Consider the following 23,535-nt stretch of genomic DNA (forward strand, 5'->3'; position numbering starts at 1 on the left):
GTGAGAGCGGGCGAACCACGATGACTTACAAAATGACACGAAATCGCACCCTCCCCGGGGCCGGCCAACCCAAAACCGCGCTTCCGAAGGCAAGCCTCCATCGCCGGACAATTCGAGGCGGGTGTTTATTTTTGTGTTGCCGCACGCGCAAACCACCCCACGGACGGGCGCGTTTTCTTCCATGCACTTTGATTGCCACTAGCGGGTAGGTCCTTCGGCCTCCGGGAAGGTCGTGGAAATGTTTCGAAATGTGGCCGGGTGTACGCGTTGATTAAAAATTCAATCAATTCACCGTCAGTGCAAAACACACGCACGACTTGTCGGTGACGTGCGCTTCTTTTTTTTTGTTTCGACCGCCAAGAAGGTGATATGACGCCCGTTGTTAGCCGTCCGTTGTTAGCCGCACATCCCCATTTTGTCGCGAGGATCATTGAAATTCAACCTGAAGCGCGTGCAATTATGAGCACAGAAGGTCGATACCACGCGATAGAGCGGCTGCGTTTCCATCGAAGCGATAAGAATAATCCCGACTGATCGATCGCACCCTTAGCACCGAGGGAGAAAGGTTTCGCGCAAGGGAGAATGAGCTCAGGAACGCGAGAGATCACGTAAAACCCCACGGCGTGGTTGCGTAAAAAGGCGCTGAACCGAGCGACCGAGAGGAGTATGCTAGAAGAACGGTCAATTTGCATGCCGTTTCGGTCATCGTATCGTGTTATCGAACCTTGTGGACCAAAAAAACCAAAGCCACATTCGTGCGAGCGAGTGAGCGAGTAAAATAGGAAAAATATAAAAACAAGCATGCATTTTGAGATCGAAACGCCTCGGACGGAGAAGTGAGCAGGCAATTCGAGCTTTCCCCCGCAGCGGCGAGCTAAGATCATGTCTCTAAAGCCCATTCACCCTATTCGGTGGAACCGAACCCCCGTGGCCGTGGTGTGATGGCGTAATTTATTTACATAACTTCTACCACCGGCGGGTTGGCCGGGAATAGCCGAGGGACCGTGCAGCGGGTATTCTTGGGCGGCAGTCCGGGCCCGGCTTAGGTTGGTGTTGTGACCAGCACGAGCAGCGGCTATTTATACCCCTTATCCGTATCGTGCGTAGATGATAAACCACCGCAAGGCTTAGCGATCCTGATTAGCGCATAAACAGGAGTGTTGGCAAATTGTAATCGTTTGCGCGTTCGTCGCTTAATGCATCGCGCAAGTCTCCAGCCGCAAGTGAAGGTAGAACGGCGGCGGATAAGCAACCGCTTAATGCCGATAAATCGATAATCGTTAGGAAATCATTTCCCAGCTATATCTCTAACTCCTGTTCTGCTCGTTTTTTCCCCTCCGAAAGGTTAATACAGCTGGCGTTATCTAAGTGACGAAGGAAACAAAATAATACATAACCAAACGACGCCATCCACGCGAACGATCCGGCTGTGTCATTAATCAGCTCGAGGGCAGCTAATTTGCGGCCCTTTTTTTTAAACCCTCCAGTTTGCCATCCCTGACCCCTGGGAGGGAAGATCCTCGGTCACTTCCTGTGTGTAAACTCGCAGCTCGCTCGCTTGCGGCTGATGAATGGCTTCAGATCTCCAACGCAGGGCGTTACAAGGGACGGTGATTACGTTACGAAGGACGTTCACTTTAGCTTTTTTTTTTGTCATCATTTCCGGAAGTGCAAGGCCCTTACGACGCATCAGCGGGAGAAGAGGAGAAAAAAAAAACAAAAATAAAACACACCATCAACAGCCCCAGGTAGGCCGTGTAGGCTTTGCGGCAGCGTCACTTTCTCTTGTTTGGCTGGTTGGCTGGAACGCCGGTTTACATGGAGACGCGATCGACGTGAGCCCTTTTTTCTTTACACCGATGCATCCAAAAATTGCATCAAAACGCAACGGTTCGGTTCGGTGGCCAAAAGTCCACCCAAATTGGCTGATCCTGATCGAGATTGTCACGTGTTGGCCTCGGTAATGGTCGGTAATGTAAATAAATTGCACCCGATTGTCCACCAAATCGCGCACATAATCTCAACCGCTTGCTTTCTCTCCTCCCACCCCCCCAGGGGGCGCTTATTTTTCCTCGTCTTTCGACATTTCGCTTCATTTCGGCCTTATTCAATATGATACATTCCTTGCGCGCGGATACCCCGCAATTCGTAAAGGGTTCGGATGGAGGGCATTGGCACCCCCGCCAGGAGCCACTCTCCTTCTCTCTTTCCCTCCTCCTCCTCCCCCCTCCTCTCACGTTCCCTCTTGTGTGAGGCTTTCCCAGCATTCGCCCGCCCGCGATTCGCGCCATCCGTCGTCCATCGTTTCATCTCGCGCGCGACCACTGGAATGGGGTTTTCAGGCGGCACTTGGTCCGTGAGTGTGTGAGATTATGTCACCCTCCTCCTCTAGTCCCCCCCCCTCCTCTCTAGCCCTCCCTCACACGGGGCTCAAGTGCAGCCTGATCTCTCTCCCCCCTCCTTGTTGGAGCGCCTGGCTTCGTGGCCAACTGCGCACGGTGGCTTTTCGATTCGATACTCTCGAGCGCCGATGGTCCGTCCGTCACGTGGTTACGTTCGTTACGCGAGAAGCCAAACCCACCCACCACCCCTCCCCGCCCGGTGGTGCATTTTGTACCCTGCCTCCTGAACCAGAGATCAATATCGGTGGCGAATTGTGTTCCTTTTTTCTTTTGCGCACACCTTCTTTTAAGCCTTCTTTTTGCGCTTTATTGTGACCGCGCGCGAAAGTGCAACGATGACGATGCGCGCACGTGTTTGGCTGCGTAGAACACGCGGGTGCGCATTTCGTTGCCTGCTCGCAGGCGCAAGCTCACCCCATCGAGATGACGATTACGAGCATAAATTCGCAAAACCACCGCGTGCTCAATTAATAACCATTTACACGGGCACCTTTTTTGCTGGACGCGACAACAAACGAGCCCAACGAGCGCTGACCTCGTAGAGGCTGAGGAAAGTTCAAGAGGTGAGCAACATCGTCTGGCTGGCCAAACAGGGGTTAAATGAGGTCATCGGAGCGCGCGCTCACCCTGCTCCAGACATTCCCGACGACGCGCCGAAACAAGTCAATCCGGTTCCCGTACCGTTCTCTTGGGTAAGGTTAGTGATCCTGCCATCCGCTGACATCGTTTCTGGTTTCACTTTGTGCCTGCTTTTTTTTTTTTGGGAGGGTATGGCCACTGGCTCGTGGCGTGTTTGTGTCTGCTGGACGAGCCAGGCAGCATAATGACCCGAGGACGTCGCAAGGTGAAAACAACAAAACCGATCGACCGAAAAATTCAATTACAACCGACGCCAAGATCGCCGAGATCGGTGAATGGGAGTCAACAAAGGGCAGCATGATAATTGTACGCATTCGGTGCATGCAAATCCGGTTTGAACCCGTTCCGTTCGAGGGTACTCGAGATTCCGATAGATTTCGTCCTTGCGCTGGCTGTGAGAGAAACAAAAGGGGTCGCGGTTGATCATTCCCTTTTCGCCCGACGCCGATCTCGCACCCAGAAAAACACTTCAAAACGCCTCGCGCAATTGGTGATGCTTTGAAAGCGAAACAAAATAAACCAACAATTACGGCTCCTACGGTGGTGTTACAACACCTGCACGCTTTCGATTCGAGCTTCTCGGCGGTTCCATGACGAGAACAACCAATCCCCGGTTTTGTCGCCTAGCCTCGGTTTGGGGGTGTTTTTTTTTCTTTTTAATTTCCCCTCTTAACGGTAATGTGCGTGTATGTGCGTCCCCTTCGAACCGAGAAAAACCACTTTTACTTCCTCAAGATTACCCGCGCTTCCACCGCGATCGGTTCTGCAGCAGAAACCGCACTCTGAGTGCGAATGATGATGACGACCTCAATTAATCCGGCTCTCCAACACCCAACGGAGGTGAACGTCGACGTCGAGAACCGGGCCAACTCCGGACACCTTCGTTGGCCTTTTTCCCTACGTTACCCATTACAATATGGTTGTTTGCTGCTTACACGATCTTGAATTTAGAATGCTGTATGCTCCCACTCTGGGAGCCGCCTGGGTGGCCTTCGTTACCCGGCTCAAGTTCAGTTGAAATGGGGGCCTCACTTGAGGTAAATGGCGAGGGGATGTAGCCGAGAAAAAGCCATTCTTGCCATTAGCTTATAATTGCGCCATACAGCCAAAGGAGCCAAGTACTGCCAGGTGCGGGTCTAAAGAGTTTGCGAATTGAGATTTCCCTCACAACGAGCCAAGGGTTTAGTTTCAACATTAATGCCTTTACCTGCAACACCTTTACCGGAAAATCAACCCCGAAACGAGGTAAGCAAGCATTCATGCGCGGTGGTGCAAGGATTATCCCAAAAAAGGACTAAAGCATTGCAACAATTACAACCCAGTATGTCCTCAAGCGCGAGGAACAATTCTTTCTTTGCCAGCTGCAAATGGAGAGCTCATTACGGCCGGAATGGAAAACGAAACAAAAGCGCGTTGGGCAACGGTGTGAAAGATGTACATCGCGATTGCCACAGAGTGCTTTCAACATTACCGCTTTACCGATCGCCAGTTAGCAGATAATGTCTGTGACTCTACTGCTCGCGTGGTGGCTCTTTTTTTTTGTTAGAGGATAAAAAAAAAGCTCTTACTCTGGGAGACTTAGTGCGAGGGAATTTTCGATCCGCCAGCTGTAGTGAGGAACGAAATAAACCAGTAAAAAATACTTGCACTTAAGCTAGAATACAAAGAAAGTGAGTGCATTCGATAGCGCGTCCTGATGGGGTCAGAGATAGAGGAGAAACACGCATAAATCATTCAGCATTATTACCAAACCGGCAAACGGACTCGACCTCGATGGAAAGGTGGACGCGTCGTGCAGCACGTAAAACGACCCAACCACACGAAACTAGGAAGTGAAATCGTAATAAAACGCACAGATTAGACTGACCCGCGGCCTAATCCCTACCCCCATAGTAGTATGGTTGATCACACACACACACACACACACGGGGCGAGAGAAGCATTTACATAATCACGACACACTTTTGAAGCCGCATTTTGCACCCGACTCCCTGCTAGGTGTTCTCTTGGGGCCCCATTGAAGTGGCTGTTCGCTAGCCACCGGTCCTTAAAAGGTGAACGGGAACACGAAAGAACAACAAACACCCCCAAAAGGCGCCACTTGCGCGGCTGATCGCGCAATGCACAAAAGGATCGTGTATCCTGTGCGTCGGTCAAGCAACGTCCTGCCTTTAGAAATGCTCCACTACGTCGAAACGGGTGTTGCGTAGATGCTTTTAGGTTAGATTACAGCACATCCAGTAAAGATAACTGTCGCCAACCGGTGAGGAAAAGTTTGAAGCGCGCTTTGGTGCTTTTGCGCCACGTCACAGACTTTCGAAGGCAAAAACCCGCGCTCCCGAGAACTCCGCCCGGTTCCGCGCGGGTTTGTAAAACAATAACAAGGAAATGGTGCCGACCGCTCGCGTTGTGTTGTGCCGTCACCATCGTCACCAGGCGAGAAACCCGGTGGCGCGTAGTCACTTATTTTCTCGTCCCAACGGGTGTTTGGCGCTTTGCGAAACGACGTGAATTTGAAGCACAACAAAACTAAGCACGTAACATGCGCAATAGAGAGAGAGAGAGAAGCTGCAGGGTGTCAAATGGGTTGAGAGGTAGGAAAAAGAAATCATTTTCAAAAAAGACGCTACAAACCGTGGTCCCTATTGTGCAAAGCGTTTAAATCTTAATAATCGCGATAACGGATGATCTTTTGAAAGGCTTCAAGGCGGGCTGAAGATGAGCCACGAGAAGAAGAGCGAATGCGAGAGAGAGAGAGAGAGAGAGAGAGAGAGAGTGAGAGAGAAAAGGATGAGTAGCAGGTGTCCATATGTCACATATGTTTGATCCCGCGACATTCGTGAGGTTCGTGTCTTTTCCATCGTTTAAGTCTTTCGATCGAGCGGACGCGCTCGAGCCACACGCGTTGGTATTTCGAAATAACGGCTTGAAATCTTCCATCGTGCGCGCCAAAAAGGCTCACACAAACCCGGGTGAGAGCCGCTTGCGTGCATTTGGGGTGGAAATAAGAAGAGAGAAGCAACAACACAAAAAAAAGTACGAATCGAACTAAAAACCGCTTTTGGTTCTTGCTCAACCGCTCGGCGCGATATATTTGGTGCCTAACGTGCCGACGGGCTTGGCGCTGCACTCGTGCCCCTCTCTCAAACTCCCATCTGCCCGCCACCACTAGAAGGAGCCACCAAAACCGGACGGTGTGCGATCTTTCCGCGCGTTCGAGAACGCCACATTGCACCAACCGCGTGTCGTTATCGGCGTTTGCGCGTTCGCGTGACGCAACGGAATCGCTAGCCAAACGCGTGGAATGGACGCTTCCGAGCAGAAGTTCGAAGTGCAGACCGAGAAGCCCTTCCCTTCCAGACTGAGAAGAAGTGAAGGAAAGCAACAAAAAAAAACGCCGGCTAAACGCACGCCGGGTAATTCCGTCTGAGCTGCGCAATTCCTCAAACGCGCCTTGCGTGAACGTGTTTTTCTATCGCACCACACCGCGCGGGACGGTTCTTGTCGGTCGAGTAGGTTTTGCTTCTCGAGCTCCGCTTCGAGTCGATATTTGTTTGGGGGTTGGATTTTTCCTTCTGGAAACATCGCTGCACGTTTCGGAAGGCGCGTTTTGAGTGAGTTTTAAGAGCGGTTTTGGGTGGTGTGAAAGCATTTGGGGTTGCTTTTGAAAAATGCTTCGTTTTTTGGGGGGTTTTGGGTGAGAATGACCTTAGTGGAGACACTCGAAGGGAGACGACACGCCAACAGCATTGCCGAATGCAACACCAATAATTGTGGGTTCGTTTGCAACGCCCTATGAAAGCTCTCGTTTGTCGATAATTAACTAACCGACAGTTTGAACAGCAACCTCCCTAACAACCGTCACCGTGCCCTAGCAACCTGTCTCCAATGGTTGCTGGTCTTTTTCGTAAAAAGAAAAAAAGACACACCCGCTTAGCTTCAAAAAACCGGCTTTCCCCTTCCAAGCAGCAGCACAAATGGTTCGCGCGCTTCGTGAAAAGTGAAATCCCCAACACGCGCCGGCTCTCGATCGTCCACGGACGGTTCTGGACGGCAAACATAAATGGAGAGACCCACCTTCTAGAAGGCACCATCGTGCGCAAGAACCACAATGATAAAGCCCTGACGGGGCTAATTGAACACCGATCCGCATCCGAGTGAGTGGAATGTGACTGCAAGAAAACCTTGTCTGGGCCTTTCGGCCTTTTTGAAAAGGCCAAACTGGGTGCTCCGTGTAGAGTTACGACCGGCTTATGATGCGCCTTACGTCCTATGGTATCGATTCTTGCCACGGAACCTAAGATAAATGAATTCAGCCTCCCTATCGACGGCGGGGGGCTATCGATACCGATCTCGGTTGTCGGTGATGAGACTCCACTAGGTGACCGCAAACGAACGAGCCCCAAGAAAATCAAGGCCATCAAGAGAGGCTCTCCGGTTGGGCTGGAGCTTCTTTCCAAATCCCGATAAAAGCCGCTTATTAGCAAGTAAAATGACCTCGTCAACCTCGGAAACCGTGCCCGCTGATCGGGGTGCATCTTTAGCGAGGCCAACGTTGGCTAATCCATGACGATGGCATCAAACAAGCCCTTCCACGAGACGTATTCCTGCAGAAGAGCGCTAGGAAGCGTCTGACGGGGCTGCTCGATTCTCCATTCTGCTCGACTTTCGGTTTCAACGGCTCGATCACTGCTCGAATCGCAGCCAAATGAGTAGACTCTCGCTCTTGCTCTGAAAGATCACCCCTCTTTATCGCTCTCTCTCTCTCTCTCTCTCTTTCTCGTTCTTGCTTTCGCTTTCTCACTCTTGCCCTCTCGCTCTCACACACTCACTCACAGCAGTACGAGCTCTCAGCGATAGAGCAAAACGCGCCCCGAGAGCGTGGAATGCGTGAGCTTTTAATACACCCTGCTCACAACCGCGGGCTCTGAAGTCGATCGCTGGCAGTGAAAGTGTGCAAACGTCGTACGCCAACCGAAAAACGGTTTTCCGCGGTAGCAAAAACCAGGGGCACCGTTTCCGTCGAGTTTTTCCCGCTGTGAGAGTGAGTTTTGCGAAGCTTAGAGCTGAGGCTTTGAAACCCCGTCACTTAGTAAATCAGCGAACAAACAACAAACGCACCCCTTTCGTGATGTAGTCGGCATCGGTTTTGTGCCCCCTTAATGTGTGGTTGTGTTGGCGCGAAGAAGGAAGTGCAGTTTAGTGCAGGCCGTCCAACGAGCGCCCTTTTCTGCGTCGAAAGTTTGTCAATCCGGTGCGCAAGGTTCGAATGTTTGCCGTTCTTTCGCGCGATTGTAATTCAAATTGTTGACCTGTGGACTTGTGAGTGTGAACGGAGCGAAAAAAACAACCACAAAACGGATTGTTTTTTCGTCCGTCCGGCGGTGACTCTCGGGTGTTATAGGTTTTTCGTAAAAAGAATACAGCACGAGCAAAATAAAATCCCTCTCCCCGTGTGTAAGGAAACGACGGTTCAGACGTTACAAAGTGCGCATCGAAGCCGAACCAAAGTCGGTGTTGATATAGCTTCACAACAAAAACCTCCCTCCCAAACAAGCCCCGGTGGTAGCGTTATCGAAAGCTAGTGCAGCTAAAGGAAGAGCGAAAAAAAAACATTCATTTTTCATTCAACAAACCGCGCAATCGCCACCCAAAAATCGAACACAAACGCTCCAAAGTGGCGAGTGATTTTTTGATGCGACCTCTTCAAATTTATGCTATCATGCGCTGGCGACCATCACAGGCTACATAACGCGACCACACACACCAGCGAGCTTATCTGCTATTTTTCGAGCACTTTGCAGCAGCCAACAACACCGCTGTGCAACACCGGGTTGCAGGACCACTGGTGTGCTGCCAAAAAAAAAGCCCGAGGGAGACTAATTCGTGCTCTCTATTTGTTCTCTTCCCAAAACTCCCGCTTGTGCCCTTCGAAAAAAAAACGCTTCAACAACACCACGCAGCTTCCCGGCAGGAGGAGGAGTCAACAACACGAGCCAGCAGCAACCCCGCAACAGTTTCCCACCACGGTTAAGCGTTGGCGCACGAGAGACCACACGGATTTGATGCATTGTTTCTTAAGCGTAAGTTTGGTTAGCTTTTAGTTTAAGCGCAGCGTTCACTTTCACGGCTCCCGGTTGGGCAGCCCTTTTTCCCGGTCGAGAAGGTGGCCTTCCGACGAGGGAATTGGCACGTACATGCACACGTACACACACACATACACCCGCAAGCAGGCTCACAGGTAGACGGCAAACCGATGATCGAGCTTGTTACGTAACTTTTGTTTACGTTTGCAAGCCACTTTGCATCCACCCGAGTGCCAATCGCGAAGAGGAACCCGTTCGAAACCGCTTGCAGTTGGGGTTTTTTTTTCGTGTAGTTTCTTTCCCCTATTTTTTTCTCTCTCTCTTATCTCGTACGCCATTTGTAGGCCACGGGGCAATGTCGTTGTGCTTGAGCGATCGTCGGAACGAAACGATGGAGGCCCGCGTGATCACTTAGAACGCCACCCCGTTGAAGGCGACATCGGCGTTTCTCGAAGCTTTTTTGTCGCGGCTTTTTTTTACTCGTTGTTCGGCTCAAGTGAACGACCACCATTAAGCTAAACGGACTGTCAACGGTCGTGGCATGAGACGCGACACGAATTCAAAAACGGAGTCTTCGCGCGTGTGGTGACGCAGCGTAAAGTTTGAAAAGTGAACCGTTCGGTCACTTCGCAACCGGTGGCTGCAAGCGTTCAAACCATGCGCTTTAACACCCAGAGGAGTCTGGAAAATTCGACGAGCCACCGGGAAGCTTACGGTACCGGTAGGAAACGCATAATGATGCCGTTTTCCTTCGCCAACAGGAAACCCTGATCGGCCTGAAGCCATCAAGCAAGTTTCTGCTGGCCCTGTTATGACCCTTTTGAAGGGCCTCTCGGAAGCATTTTGCTCGCTCGCTAACGACACGTCGTTGTCAACCTGACTCTGGTGGAAAGTGGGCTTCGACCGTGAAGTCAAGTGTTTGCGCTCAAAGAAGCCACCCCTTTTTGGAGTGTGATCAAAAGCACAAAAAAAGTAGCAACAAGAAAAACGCATGCCGCTTGGATGCGCACCCTTTTTTTGTTGTTGCCGTGGCCTCGAACCCTGCAACAATGAGATTGGTAAAAAAAAAAACTATGCTTGGTAACGTTTCGTAACGCCGCCTGCTCGTTCCGATTTGTGTCAGATATGAAGAAGCCGACGAGCATTACGACCGGCGCCCGGACAATGGAAGGATTTAACGCGTTTGAGAGCAATTCACGAAAGGGCCGAGAGATAGAGAGTGAGAGATATGGATCAGCTGCGCGCGTCTTAGTTCAGTGATCCTGGCATGATCGAGTGTGAGCCATCAAAACAAACAAACAAAAAAAAGCGTGGAAACTGTGTCAAAAATTCCGTGACAGGTAAGGAACCGATCGTAACGCTTGTGTGTTACCTTTTGGTGCTCGCTTGGCTGATGGCTAATGGTGTTCAACAAGCACACTTTAACCCACCTTTGGGGGCACACCTCGTGCACACACACACAAAGGGGGGGCTAGTAGGATGATATAATCCGCAACCTAAACGGGCCCGGCGAACTCACATTCTCCGCTTGAGCGCGAAGGAACAACGCGCGGTCGTACTTTCCGTTCGTGATTTGCTCCGATTTATTTTCACCTAGCTTTTCTTGTTGTTTGTTTCGGCTTTTTCTTTGCTGCTGCTGCACCATTCGAGCAGACGGACAGAGAGAGAGAGAGAGAGAGCGAGCCCTTTGTGTGCAGGCTCAGCAAAAGGCTGCGGTCATCACGTGTTATGCTTGCACATGGCGTCCAACGCAAAACCGTTGCGCATTCGATCGTGGTTGTAGGGCATTCGTGGTGTAGAAATTGTTTCGAAAAAATTGAATCCTAATAAAATTAGTCCAGCAGATCGTAATCAACAACCGGAATGGCACCTCGATCATGTACATCTTAATTCGCCTCAATAGATCTTTATCCCATTCGGTGAGCGTAACTCGATCTTGCATGCAGTAATTTAAGTTGTAGTTAAGTAATTATATGACATTTTTTTTAATAAAATCTCCCGAGTGTTATGACTAAACCCAACTGGGGCGGGTGCATTTAATCCTCGAGCTTTAATTTACCCAACCACCGGATAAAATCCACCTTCCCACGTGAAGTTTTTGTGCGAAATTTAATCAATTCAACCAATCAGCAGCACCGACGTTTTCCGCGTTCGGCTCGGGAAGCGAAGTGGGTATTATTTAATTGCAAATCAAGCGCCACTAAAACCGCCCTCATACGGTGCACGGGCAGGGGAGGGTGTTTCTTTTTCATTTTTTCTATTTTTTTTTATTTTTCGCACACCACAACTCCACTGGACGACTTTCTTTTCTTGCGGCCAGAAGGGTGGCCACCAATACCGCCCAGACCAGGCGGTTCAATCGCGCAACCAAACCGAACTGCACCAAAGTGCCAGTTGCATTTTCTCTCGCGATCTCTTTTTAACTCTTTCTCGCTCTCTCACTCTCTCGCTTCCACTCGGTTGAATCATTGTGCATTTTATTGACCCAAGCCGCCGTAAACCTTTTGCAAAGCTGAGAATAGTTCATTTATCACCTTTTTTGTTGTTCCAATTTCTATACGGCTCTACTCCCCATCGAGATGGTTCCAAAATGCTTTACTAACAGCTCCTTGGCTCCGGCTTCGGTACGTTCGATGCAATCCTACCCCTTTGGACGTTTCCCAATCCAAAACGTGATGCATCCAGCTGTTGCAATTACTCAGCTCGACGGTGACAACGGCCGTGGTTGCGAAATGAGGCGCTTCAATTGCTGCTAATTCATCCCAACCCCCCAACGGGTACTTATTGAACCTTCTGGCTAATTATAGCGCCCGCTTTTCCGGCCTCAAAGCCGTTTCCGTAAAGTGTCGACCACAGCCCATCCAATGAAGGGCGCTTGTTTTGTTTTTTTTTTTGTTTCTTTTGCTTTTGGCCCTTTGTAACCTGTCCCTGAGGGTGTAGGAGAAGAAGCACTTTTGCTAAATAGTTTGCCACATTACCGCGACGGTTGTGAGCGACCCCAAAATCAGCCAAGCGTTGCAAATACTGCGAATTAGCGACATCCACCAAATCGCGACAATCTTCGCGAAGAAGCCGCCATTTAATGACGTCCCGCGGGGATGGGTAGGGTGCTTAACAGGTATTAGGTTGGGACCCGGAATGGGCCGGTTCCATCCATCAGTATGGGCACAGCGCCGTACGACACGCGGACGTGCAGCATGATTATTAATGATCACACACACACACACACGCGTGCGCACGCACTCGTCGCCATTAGGAGGAAGCAAATGAAGCCACCTTTAGTAGCTTTGTTCGGGCGGTTCGTGCGTCATCGTTTTGTCATTTTGGAACTGCGTTTGCAGGGGTTTGATTTCCTTTTCGACCGCCGGGATTGAGGAAACGTGCCACCATCGGGAGAAGGAAATGCTCGGAGTGACGTTATCCAACGTGTGTGTGCCATTAAGCAAGCTGAGTTCAAGCTTTACTAACGATGTTTTTTCTTTTCTTCTTCGCCCGTTTGCAGTCCCATCAAAATGTTGGGCTTTCTAGCTTCATCATTATTAGCTATAAACATCATCTGCTTGGTTGATCCCGGCCTGGCAGGTCCCCTGGATGCACTAAGCTGGGCCCGGATGGACAACATCAATCTTCCCTGGTTGCCATGTAAGTATCCGTATCTTCTAGGACGTCATCATGAACGCCGAGCTGTCAACATCCTGTCAACGGAAAGCGAAAACAGGAACAAACTGTTTGTGTTGCTGTTTTTTTTCGTTGAAGCAGGCTCCGGTTTTTTCGTTGAAGCAGGCTTGAATTGTGATGTTTTTTTTCTCTAACGATCTTTTACGATCTCCCCCTAACGGTCCGCCGCGTGGAAGGTGTTGCGGACACCATCAGCTGTCCGTTTTCGTTAGCCTCCAATCAATTTGTGCCCCCAAGGTTCTTATGTTTTTATCCTTGACGGACCGGGCTTTATGCGCCTGTCGGTTTGTGCTATCAACTAGGCAGTTCAAAATCCGGTATCCAACAGCGCCAAGTTGACATTGTTTTCGTTATGAGTGCGTCTAGAGGAGTGCTTTTTTTGCCCCTGCTTGAAACACAAAACCTCCACCACCCTAAGGTGAGCTAATTACTATTACTTTTTTGTTCCGTGCCCGGTGGCCTTTACCTACGGCTCAGTATATACCAAATGCTCCACGCCGTTACCCTTTACGATAGGTCGGAATCACGCACATTTCCCAAGCCCTCCCGAAACCACCACCGATCGATGGAAAACCCATTAATAACTCACGCTGAAGAAGAAAAAAAACCTACGATCCCCTCGATCGATTGATCAAGACCCTTTTGCGGTTGGGTTTTGTCGCTGTTGTGCAAAATGAGAAACGAGAAAAAAATGCAGTAATAATACGCATTCGGAAAAACTCCTACCCCACCACCGAAGGGGGTTGACCTAGTGTGGCGTTACGCGCGATCATGCTTCGTTTTTTTTCATCCCCCAAAAAAAAAGGCCTTCTCTAACGTCTCACGTGGAGAGCGTCTGCAAGATGTGCGTTGGGTAACGAACGAACGCCAGCAATTGCCGGCTTGCCAAGCCTTTCTCTGGCTCCCTCTTGCCACAGTTTTCCCTGAATCTCATGCACAAAGGCAACAACCGTAAGGTGGAGCTTGAGAACGAGCGACGTTTGGGTCAGAAGATGAGCTCACGAAAAACTCACGCTTTCTTCACTTCAACTGGAGCCGGATTTTTCACACCATGCGACTCCGTTGCAAACGCCCATTAGAAATCGGTCAACATCCGAGCTGGTGCCGTGCAATGGCGCGTGTGAAGGTCGTGCGGCACTGTGATAATTGCCGTAGCGGAAAATCAGGCCACAAATCAACCACGTGACCGAAGGCTGCGAGATATGTGAGGCAAAAACACGATTACTAATCCGGCGACGGGTTCTTTTTTCCCCTGATCACTTGCAGATGAGAACATGACACGGTGTTACGGTGAGCTTGGATGCCTTAACATCACCAAGGACTGGTATCACCTGATCTTCCGGCCGTTTAATGTCTTCCCGCTGCCACGGAGCGTCATCAACACGCGCTTCATCCTGTACACGGAGCAAAACCCCACCGATGGGCAGCTGTTACAAGCGGAATCGAAGGACACGATCGTCAAATCGCACTTCAACCCAGACTGGGCAACAAAGTTCATCATCCACGGTTTCATCGATACGCCACTTTCAAACTGGGTGTCGGAAATGCGCGATGAATTGATCACGCGTGGTTCGCTGAACGTGATCGTAGTCGATTGGGCCGGTGGTTCGTTGCCACTGTACACCCAAGCAACGGCTAACACACGCTTGGTTGGGCTTGAGATCGCTTATCTCATCCGGAAGCTGCAGGAGTACCGTGGGTTGCAACCGGAAGATGTGCACCTGATTGGACACTCGCTAGGAGCGCATACGGCAGCGTATGCTGGGGAGCGGATTGCTGGCTTAGGGCGCATTACTGGACTCGATCCGGCGGAACCGTACTTCCAGGGTATGGGACCGATCGTGAGACTTGACCCCTCGGATGCGACCCTCGTTGATGTGATCCACACGGACGGGCGTAGTGTGTTTCGATTGGAGATCCCTGGTTACGGGATGTCGCATGCTTGTGGTCATCTTGATTTTTACCCCAACAATGGCAAGGAACAACCGGGATGTGCATTATCGCAGGAAGGTGCAGCCACGATCCCACTCACGCTGATTAAGGATGGTATCGAGGAGGCTTCACGGGTGTTGCTAGCGTGTAATCACATCCGCGCGATCAAGCTGTTTATCGACAGCATCAATGGGAAGTGTCCGTACGTAGGTAAGTCGTTGTTCGTTGTCCTTTAGGAGGATGCGTGTGTTTGATCACGTTATCAATCGTTTTTACAGCACATCGGTGTCCGTCTTATCAGCACTTCCTGAGTGGTAATTGCTTCAAATGCACGGCTGGTAATTGCGCTCTAATGGGCTATCATGCGTCACTTCCCATCACAACCGCCCGGCAGAACGTTTCCGAGAATGACGTCATTAGTGGATCCTCGAGCGTGCCGGTAGCGCCCCAACCGGGCAAGTACTTCCTGGCGACGGGGCGTGATTTTCCTTTTTGCCGTACGTACACAGTAAGTTGCTTTTTAAACGTGTAATTAACTGTGTTCCTTTGGTTCCTTTTTTGAACCTGTAGAACGCCACTATCGTTTCACGGTTGAGCTGGCCAAACCGAAGGTAGCGGAACCGTGGGTACAGGGCCATCTAACGGCGGGGATTTTCTCCGAGCGTGGTGCCTTACGCAATATTGACCTCACGCCTAAGGGCACGGCACGGCTTGAGCACGGAACCACGTACCAGGTGGTGGTGACCAACCCGCATGATCTCGGCGATCGTATCCGGAAGGTGGAGTTGGCCTGGACACACGACATGAACGTCCTCGAACCGACCACGCTGTGTCTGTTCTGGTGCAATAGCCACCTGTACGTGAAATCGATCCAGGTCGAAACGATGCAGATGCCCTCACGCGAGTAAGCCAAAACGCCTGATAACGCGCATCCTTGCAACAATCCTTCGCTCACATTAAGCTGGGTTTTTCATTCTTCTCACCTGCAGAAAGCGCAACATCGAGTATCCGAATAAGCTGTGCGCACCGAAACGCGAATACGCCGACATTGCCAGCCGTGGTTCGTACTCGTTCTACGACAACTGCAAGCGATAGCTGCCCGGTTGTGGCGGGTTATCACCTTCAACCCAGCGTTTCCTTAGATCATTTCTGTGAAATATTGTGAATGTCCTGCGCCTTCCTAACCAACGGGCCCGGTATGCATGCCCAAGACAAGAGCGTGTCTATGCGCGTGTCCTTACCGACGTCGTGTGCAGGATGCACCGGGTTTTGGCACCGCGCCCCGCCTACGCCGGAAGAGTGCACCAGTGAGAGCATAAAAAAACGACATACGGCGAGTTGGAATTGTGCATTGGTAGAGATAAGCCAAAGTGATATAATTCCCGATGTGTGTAAGTGAAATTTGAAGCCAGTGTGGCCCCACCACCCCCTTGCGGTCACCATTTTCACGAGTTTGTATTCAATTGTTTCGTTACCCCTCGGGAGCCATATATGTGTAATGCTTTTTTTTTGTTTTTTTGAATTAATTCGAGCCGACATGTGCCGCCCTAGCGCGTAATCGTTCCCGGCACGAGGCTTACACGGTCGCGGTTGCTTCCGGGGCCGCGTTTCGGCATTAGTTAACGTTTAGAAAAAAGAGAAGAAGCTGAAAACTTTATTGTGATACCTGTACGAAAAGAGTGATTGTAAGTTATGGAATAAAATGATACATTTATTTCGTGTACTTTTTATCGGCTCTCTTGCGCGACTCTTTTGTAGCTATAAACGCGCGCATACATACATACACATATCGAAGTCATTAAAACACTGTTCATTGCATCGCTTCCCTAAACACTAATTAACGCTGTACTTACCATGCTGCTTCACCGTGAGGGGCCCCACCTCACGACATGGCACCGTTCGTGATGGCGTGGGCCAGATCGTTGAGGCTGTTCGATAGCGCCAGAATGGCCGAGGACATGTTGTTGAGCGCCTGGGCAACGGCAAACTGCGAGTCGTCGATTTTCCGCTTCTTCATGACCGTCTCCAGCTTTTCGGTGGTGCGTTTCAGATCCTCCTTCAGCCTGGCCTGGGGTTGAGCGATGATGGTTTGCTTCGGTCGCAGGAACTCGCTCGTGACGGTCGTCAGCTCGACGTACTCGGTTGTGCCACCGGCGTTGGCCATCGATTTCAGCTCGTCTATCGAATGCTTTCGCATGTGCAGCTCGTTCGCGACGCTATGCGGAGAGGTGTCCACGATGGGTTTGGAAAAGCTCGCTACGAACTCCTCCTCCATGGCGTCTTCCGTGTAGTTTTCGACTACTATTTCCTCCTTCTGCACGCCAGTATCCTCTGGGTAGTACTCGTCGACGCTCTGTATCGAACCCATCTCTTGGCCGTGGTCGATCGCTTTGGACCACTGTTCTAGTACGTCGTACAGGTTACCAACCCGTAGTATGCGCACCTCGAACGGTGTGGGACCGATACGCTTCGATCGTCCTTCGACTACCAGGCGGCATTTGCGGCGCAAGTTGATCAACACGTCCGCCCAATACTTCACCCATTTCGAGCATGATTTTACCGTGCCACCCTCTATCTTGTTCAGCCGTTGAGTTGCTTCCGTCCAGAATCTCGAACGCTCTTTGCTGTCGTCCAGGTTTGTCAGCTTGGATTTCTGTTGGTACTCCTCGAATATCAGCACAAGCTCCTCTTTCTGCACGTTTGAAGCCGATTTCGGTTTCTGCTCGTTGGCGAGAGCGAATGCGTGTGTCGTTTGAATTAGTGGTGTTGACGAGAATAGCGGAAACGTTACTTACATCCATACTAAGAATGTCCATCGGGCGTGGGATTTTGCACGTCGGAAGAGTTTTCCGTCCGAACGATGACGCACATCAGAAAAATGGGCCCAAGCTAGTGCCTAAAGTGTTCGCAGCTCTGAGCGCCTTTCGCGCCGTTTTTATTCGTGATGATAATAACCGACGTGAACGATGAGCTCAAAAGTGTAAATATTTTTGGTGAATACAAGCGCCCTCACTGAACCGATTCTCATACGAAGCTTCACTCAACTTTTTTTTCACGATTTCTCATCCTTCTCATCTCTCAGGTAGCCGTAATTTCGAGATGCCAACCTCTGCTAATAACCTCGGTCTGACAATTCTCTCTGCTGACGCGCTCGCTTGCTGAATATCAGCTTGGAAATTTGATTTTTAACCTTATATTTCGTCGGTTTTTGACAAAATATTATTATACAAATGTTTGCAGAAAATTTTCGTTATATTTTCTGTAAATTTTCAGAAATACGCTATTGTCTTGAGCCGATAATTTACTAAGTGAGATTTGTATTCGATTGAATGGATGCCATAAAACAATTAAAAAAAAAAAACAAAAAATATTATTGCATGTTCTTTGAACGATTTTAGTAATTTAAAATTTCAATGAAATTATTTTATTTCAATAACCGTTCAAGTTATTTTAACTCAAACATTAGTATCTTGTATTATTTCAGCCTATATGATCCCAATGTACGCAGAAATTTTGTTTTATTTCCTGTAACTTTTCAGAAATACGCAATTGTACGCAATACGCCGATAATTTACTGAGAGATATTTGTTTTCGATTGAATTGATGCAATAACAAATGCAAAATACAAAAATTATTATGGCTTATGATTTGAAAAATTTATATAATTTAGAATTTCGATGAAATTATTGTATATCAATAACCGTTCAAGTTATTTTAATGAAAAAAAGTATCTTATATTATTTCAGCCGGTATTTAGCGTTTTATTTTGTTAAAAATAAAATTGCATGGGATTGACATTTGCAATGTCAATGCGCGTTGTATATGCATGGATGTTAGTGGGCGCATAAACATTCGCGGCATTATTTATGAACACTGTCGCTTTGTGGTTGAATTATGCGGTTTCGTGATTAAGTGATCATTTCATATACCTCAGTGCCGGTTTTGTACAATATAACAGCAAACCCTTCATAAACAACATCAAACAAGGTATGAAAAACGTAAGTGGAAACAATATAGTGGCCTATGGCTGTGTACCATGGCAAGTCAATCTTTTCTAACAAATTGATAAAGCCCAATGTTATTTTTTATGGTCCTGTTTACCAAATTAGTGCGCTGTAAAGCTTTATAAGTATAGAGTAATAAATTTTAGCTCCTACAAGTAGTTTTTATACAAAGCTGATTCGTGAAAGTTGCGTCGTTTCTAGGTTAGGTTGGATGCGTAGAACAACATTCATAGGGTATGTTTTTTTCTTGCGTCGATTCCAGCCCATCGCATTGCTCTTCGAAATAACATTGTTAAGTGATCCGAGCTCTTGAAGTTCCACATAATTCATTCTGCCTGTGAGTTAATAACATTGCAAAATGGTTAAACTCACGCCAGATTTAATAAATCAATCGATGCAATATATGAACCCGTGTCGCGATCGAGAGCTTGATTTACGGGGTAAGTTAAGAAAACGCTTTTCAAGTTCACAAAGATGTTTATTGTTCCAATATATTTAGGATACAAAATACCACAGATTGAGAATATGGGCGCTACCCTGGATCAGTTTGACACGATCGACTTTTCCGACAACGATATTCGTAAGCTGGATGGATTTCCTCGTCTTCCGCGACTGAAATGTCTTTTGTTGAACAACAACCGAATTGTGTATGTTTTCCTTGTTATTTTGATTTTTATTAATCATAAGTATGTCATAGTACTGACCGCTATAAATCCCCTTCGTAGGAGAATAAGCGAAAATCTTAATGAATCCTTGCCCAATCTTCAGAGCGTCATTCTTACCGGCAACAACATTCAGGAATTGGGAGATTTGGAGCCATTGACGAAGCTACCGGCTCTTGAGACGCTTAGTTTGTTGACAAATCCCGTTTCAACCAAGCAACACTATCGTGAGTATGTTGCTTTTCGTTTTCCTAATCTGCGGCTCTTAGATTTCCGAAAGATCCGCCAGAAGGAAAGGGAAGCTGCGAATCAGCTGTTTAAATCGAAAAAAGGAAAGGAGATGCACAAAGATATCGTCCGCAAGGCGAAGCAAGCAATGCCATTCGTCGCCGGGGGTGCTTCTCCAGAAAAGCAAGTCGTGCAGAATGCAAGTCCTGCGGATATTCAGAAGATTCGTGAAGCCATCAAACGAGCCACGAACTTGCACGAAGTCGAACGGCTTACCCGTATGTTGCAGTCGGGTCAAATCACTGGAGATATACTGAACGGTAACGAGTCTCTTCAATCCTAACACAATCATTTAATCTACCTAATTTGAGTGGTGCATAGTTCAAAAAACTGAATTCCGCCGTACATTTTCATGCTAAAAAACTTTATTTTATTATACTTTCTATCTACTCTAGGGAATAATGGCACGGAAGTCGAATAAAAGCTACTATAGGAACAGATACAAATCGCTGATAAAGTCAAAAGATGGTCTGGTCAAGAAGCGATTAAAATAAATTGAAATATAATCGAATTCCCTCAGCATTAGTCAACGTGATTCATCAATTGTAGAGTGTAAGTTTGCTTGAGAATATTTTCAAGTGTCCCTCGCTTTTTCACATCTACCTTAATCATCATATCACAAAGTGTCTGCATGGTGGATAAATATCCGTGCTGTTCACAATCGATTAGAGGTGTACGTAATTTTTGCCTTCGTCCCGCTCCAAAGTGCTCAATGAACGGGTGCTGTAGCATGCATAACTCGTAAAAAATCAATCCTAACGCCCAGACATCGCTCTTGTAATCGTAATTTTTACCTCGGGCCACTTCAGGTGCCATGTACAACGGTGTTCCTACGATTGTTCGGTTTAAATCGCTTTCATGCATAATTTTTGAAATTCCAAAATCAGCCAGTTTGAGCCGATTGTCCATGCAGATCAGAACGTTGGCGGGTTTAAGATCGCGATGTATAACGTTTCGCAAATGCAGATACATTAGTCCATCTATTATGTCTCCGAATTTGGCCATAATTGTGTGCTGGTTGAGGTGACATTTTGCTTGGCGACGTCGTTCTAGGAAATCCGCTAAATTGCCTCGTTCTGCGAATTCTAAAACTATGTTCCAACTGGTGGCTGTTTGAAAGTATCCGTAGTACTGTATGATCCTCGGATGGGACATTTGCGATAAAATCGTATGTTCCTTGACGACGGCCTGGTACGCGTAGTCTGGGCTATTGTAGGGGATGCTTTTTATAACAACACGTTGACTGAGATAGCGATACAAACCTACGGAACTAAATGGAACGTTAATGCAAAAGTGTAACGATTTGTTTCAACACAAATTACCTTCCATAACATCCTTCGGCAAGAACTTTTTCCAACTGAAAAATAGAATCGTTCAAATCGACCATTGTTATTAGAAGAGTTTCTGATATTATATTATATCTCTCTTGATAAATAGTGTTTTAGTGCCTCTTGATAAATAGTGTTTTAGTGCCTCTTGATAAATAGTGTATTAGTGCCTTAAACAACGGTTGTCTTCTTCTGGGTACTAACAAATTTGTCAATAACAACAGTCATTACAAATTCGAGCAGTTCGATTATTTGCATTTCTATGAATTAATCGTCAGTGAGGTAAGAGCAGGAAAGGAACGATCATTCTTTTTTAACACCTATATAAGTAAATCTATTCATCCATTCTTTATTTTTATTTTCTAAATTAAAAATTTTTATACCAATTATTTTAAAAAGAAACTGCATGAATCATTCATTCATTTATGAAGTAACAGCGTCTTCTAAATTTTCCGATGTTTGACCACTGTGTATGTCACCATTAAATTTGACAAGCGTCGGCCATTTCTAACCAAGTGGCGAAATCGAGCCTTGCCGTGTTCGCGAGTTGCACTCGCAAATTACGATATTTTGTGACTTTCTGGTGTTAATTTCTGTGTAAGTATCTTATATTTTGCATTCTGCCACATAACTCGACATTTATATGATGTAAAAGCCGATGGTTATGTAGAGTTTATATGATCCACACGTACATGTGTTTCAGCAGATGACGTCTAGTTTTTTACCACACAACGTAGCAAATGCCTTGATTAATGTATGATTGTTCCTTGTAGGTAGAACTGCGATTTATCATGCCAGCATTGGACGATATCAAATCTTCGTGGGCCGATGAAGTCGATTCGGACACGGCATCGCTTCCACCGCCATCGGAAGTGATCGAAAATGGGCAAAAAATAGTGACCGAGTACAAGTACAACAAGGATGACAAGAAGGTAAAAGTTGTACGTACGTACAAGATCAGCCGTGTTGTGGTGCCGAAATGCGTGGCTCGAAGGAAGAGTCTCGCCAAGTTCGGTGATTCCGTTAGCGATCGCCCCGGTCCAAACCCACAAACCACGATGGTTTCTGAGGATGTATTCATGCAGTTCATCACCAACAAAGAGGAAGAGCAGAAACCCGAAAACGCGCTGGATTCGATGAAGAACATCGTCAAGTGCCGTACTTGTGAAGGAGAGCATTGGTCATTCCATTGTCCCTACAAGGGTACTCCGTACGACAAGCCTACAAAGCCTGTTGCAGCTCGTAAGTGCAGTAGTTAATTATGTGGTAGCGTATTGTTGAGATGTACGAGAAAATTATATGCTTGTTCTATTTATCCTCCAGCTGTACCAGAAACGACGACGACAAACAAACCAGGAAAGTACGTTCCACCACACATCAAGGAGAGCCAGGCCAAGGCAGGTTTGGGTGGGCCAATGCGCGGACGCGACGATACCAGTGCGATTCGTATCTCTAATCTGTCCGAGGCCATGACGGAAGCCGATCTGGAAGAGCTGGTGAAGAAGTTCGGCCCACATACAAAAATGTTTCTGTCACGAGACAAGAGCACAGGCATGTGCAAAGGTTTCGCTTACGTTCATTTCCGCTCCCGCCGCGATGCCGCGTATGCTATTGACGTGCTCAATGGCTTTGGTTACGATCATCTTATCTTAAGTGTGGAATGGTCCAAACCTCAAACGCCCCAGTAACGGGCATACATTTGGTCAAATAACGTGCTTGGAAGAGCAGCTGTAAGGTAACCGGGGAATTTGGGTGCGATCGTGTTGTCATTCGGTACCGTTTCGTTTTACCGGCAAGGAATTGTGTCTAGTGCACGAAGCAGATCTGTGGCAAATTAAATGAATGCGATAAATAACAGGATGATGAACGGAAACCTTCGATTTGTTTGAATACATTTCCGAAATTAACATGCGTTTTTGTAAAAATTCCGTATCATCAGATCCGTTTGAATCAAATATAATTTAACTGTCTCCATCATTTTGTTCATTTGAAAGCTATAACTGTTTATCCAACAGCAATAAGGCGCACCTTTGGTAAGTAACTCAAATTGCACCGGTTAATTCAAAATCATCATCCAACCTCGTAGTGTGCGTACCTGATAGAAACGAGTATTAGTACCTTCGCTTTCTCTCTAGGCTTGGCGATATGTCATTTCCATTTATCACGCGAGCGTGTATAGCAATGAATAGGTAGAACGGTAGTTAATGATCGAACAAAAGATCGCCACGCTTTAGAAATGTGTGAGCAAAATGGCGGCGTCAGCTGGACCAAGGTGCGCGTCAGTAAAACAGTGCTAAAGTGAATATTTTGTGGGTGTAACTTAGTTAAAAAAGTGCAACATTATATCGTTCAGTGTCTGTTTTATTTAAAGTATATATGAAAGACTTTTTTATCGCTCCACGTTTAACATTGGCTCGGTGAAACACCCACGCACATTGGATGACCGTGCAGCTTCTTCATTTGGCACGAGGTGTTCAGGTTCGCAGAATCTATCGTTTAGGTAAGTACTATATACT

The 23,535-nt window shown here is 47.8% G+C and overlaps 5 protein-coding genes across 5 annotated transcripts; 3 read left to right on the forward strand and 2 right to left on the reverse strand.

Annotated features, from left to right (window-relative positions):
- Positions 1-12,639: 12,639 nt before the first annotated feature.
- LOC128727311 (pancreatic triacylglycerol lipase-like) lies at positions 12,640-16,358 on the forward strand. The gene is made up of 5 exons (XM_053821205.1): positions 12,640-12,769; positions 14,072-14,947; positions 15,016-15,234; positions 15,308-15,641; positions 15,727-16,358. Exons 1-5 carry the CDS (start codon positions 12,640-12,642, stop codon positions 15,830-15,832), a joined length of 1,665 nt encoding a protein of 554 aa, XP_053677180.1. The 3' UTR covers positions 15,833-16,358.
- On the reverse strand, positions 16,359-17,561 carry LOC128727312 (uncharacterized). The gene is made up of 2 exons (XM_053821206.1): positions 17,533-17,561; positions 16,359-17,456 (listed from the first exon to the last, which is right to left on the reverse strand). Exons 1-2 carry the CDS (start codon positions 17,551-17,553, stop codon positions 16,620-16,622), a joined length of 858 nt encoding a protein of 285 aa, XP_053677181.1. The 5' UTR covers positions 17,554-17,561; the 3' UTR covers positions 16,359-16,619.
- Positions 17,562-18,707: 1,146 nt separating this feature from the next.
- On the forward strand, positions 18,708-20,191 carry LOC128725416 (probable U2 small nuclear ribonucleoprotein A'). Its single transcript, XM_053819157.1, has 5 exons — positions 18,708-18,724; positions 19,004-19,181; positions 19,241-19,388; positions 19,467-19,951; positions 20,087-20,191. The coding sequence occupies exons 2-5, from the start codon at positions 19,100-19,102 to the stop codon at positions 20,110-20,112; spliced, it is 741 nt and encodes a 246-aa protein (XP_053675132.1). The 5' UTR covers positions 18,708-18,724; positions 19,004-19,099; the 3' UTR covers positions 20,113-20,191.
- Positions 20,192-20,213: 22 nt separating this feature from the next.
- LOC128724496 (serine/threonine-protein kinase Nek7-like) lies at positions 20,214-21,812 on the reverse strand. Its single transcript, XM_053818221.1, has 3 exons — positions 21,745-21,812; positions 21,014-21,048; positions 20,214-20,953 (listed from the first exon to the last, which is right to left on the reverse strand). Exons 1-3 carry the CDS (start codon positions 21,810-21,812, stop codon positions 20,214-20,216), a joined length of 843 nt encoding a protein of 280 aa, XP_053674196.1.
- On the forward strand, positions 21,525-22,886 carry LOC128722943 (eukaryotic translation initiation factor 3 subunit G). Its single transcript, XM_053816636.1, has 3 exons — positions 21,525-21,616; positions 21,793-22,261; positions 22,343-22,886. The coding sequence occupies exons 2-3, from the start codon at positions 21,811-21,813 to the stop codon at positions 22,705-22,707; spliced, it is 816 nt and encodes a 271-aa protein (XP_053672611.1). The 5' UTR covers positions 21,525-21,616; positions 21,793-21,810; the 3' UTR covers positions 22,708-22,886.
- The last annotated feature ends 649 nt before the right edge of the window (positions 22,887-23,535 follow it).

Source organism: Anopheles nili, chromosome 3 (genome assembly GCF_943737925.1).
Source record: "Anopheles nili chromosome 3, idAnoNiliSN_F5_01, whole genome shotgun sequence".
Taxonomy (NCBI): Eukaryota; Metazoa; Arthropoda; class Insecta; order Diptera; family Culicidae; genus Anopheles; species Anopheles nili.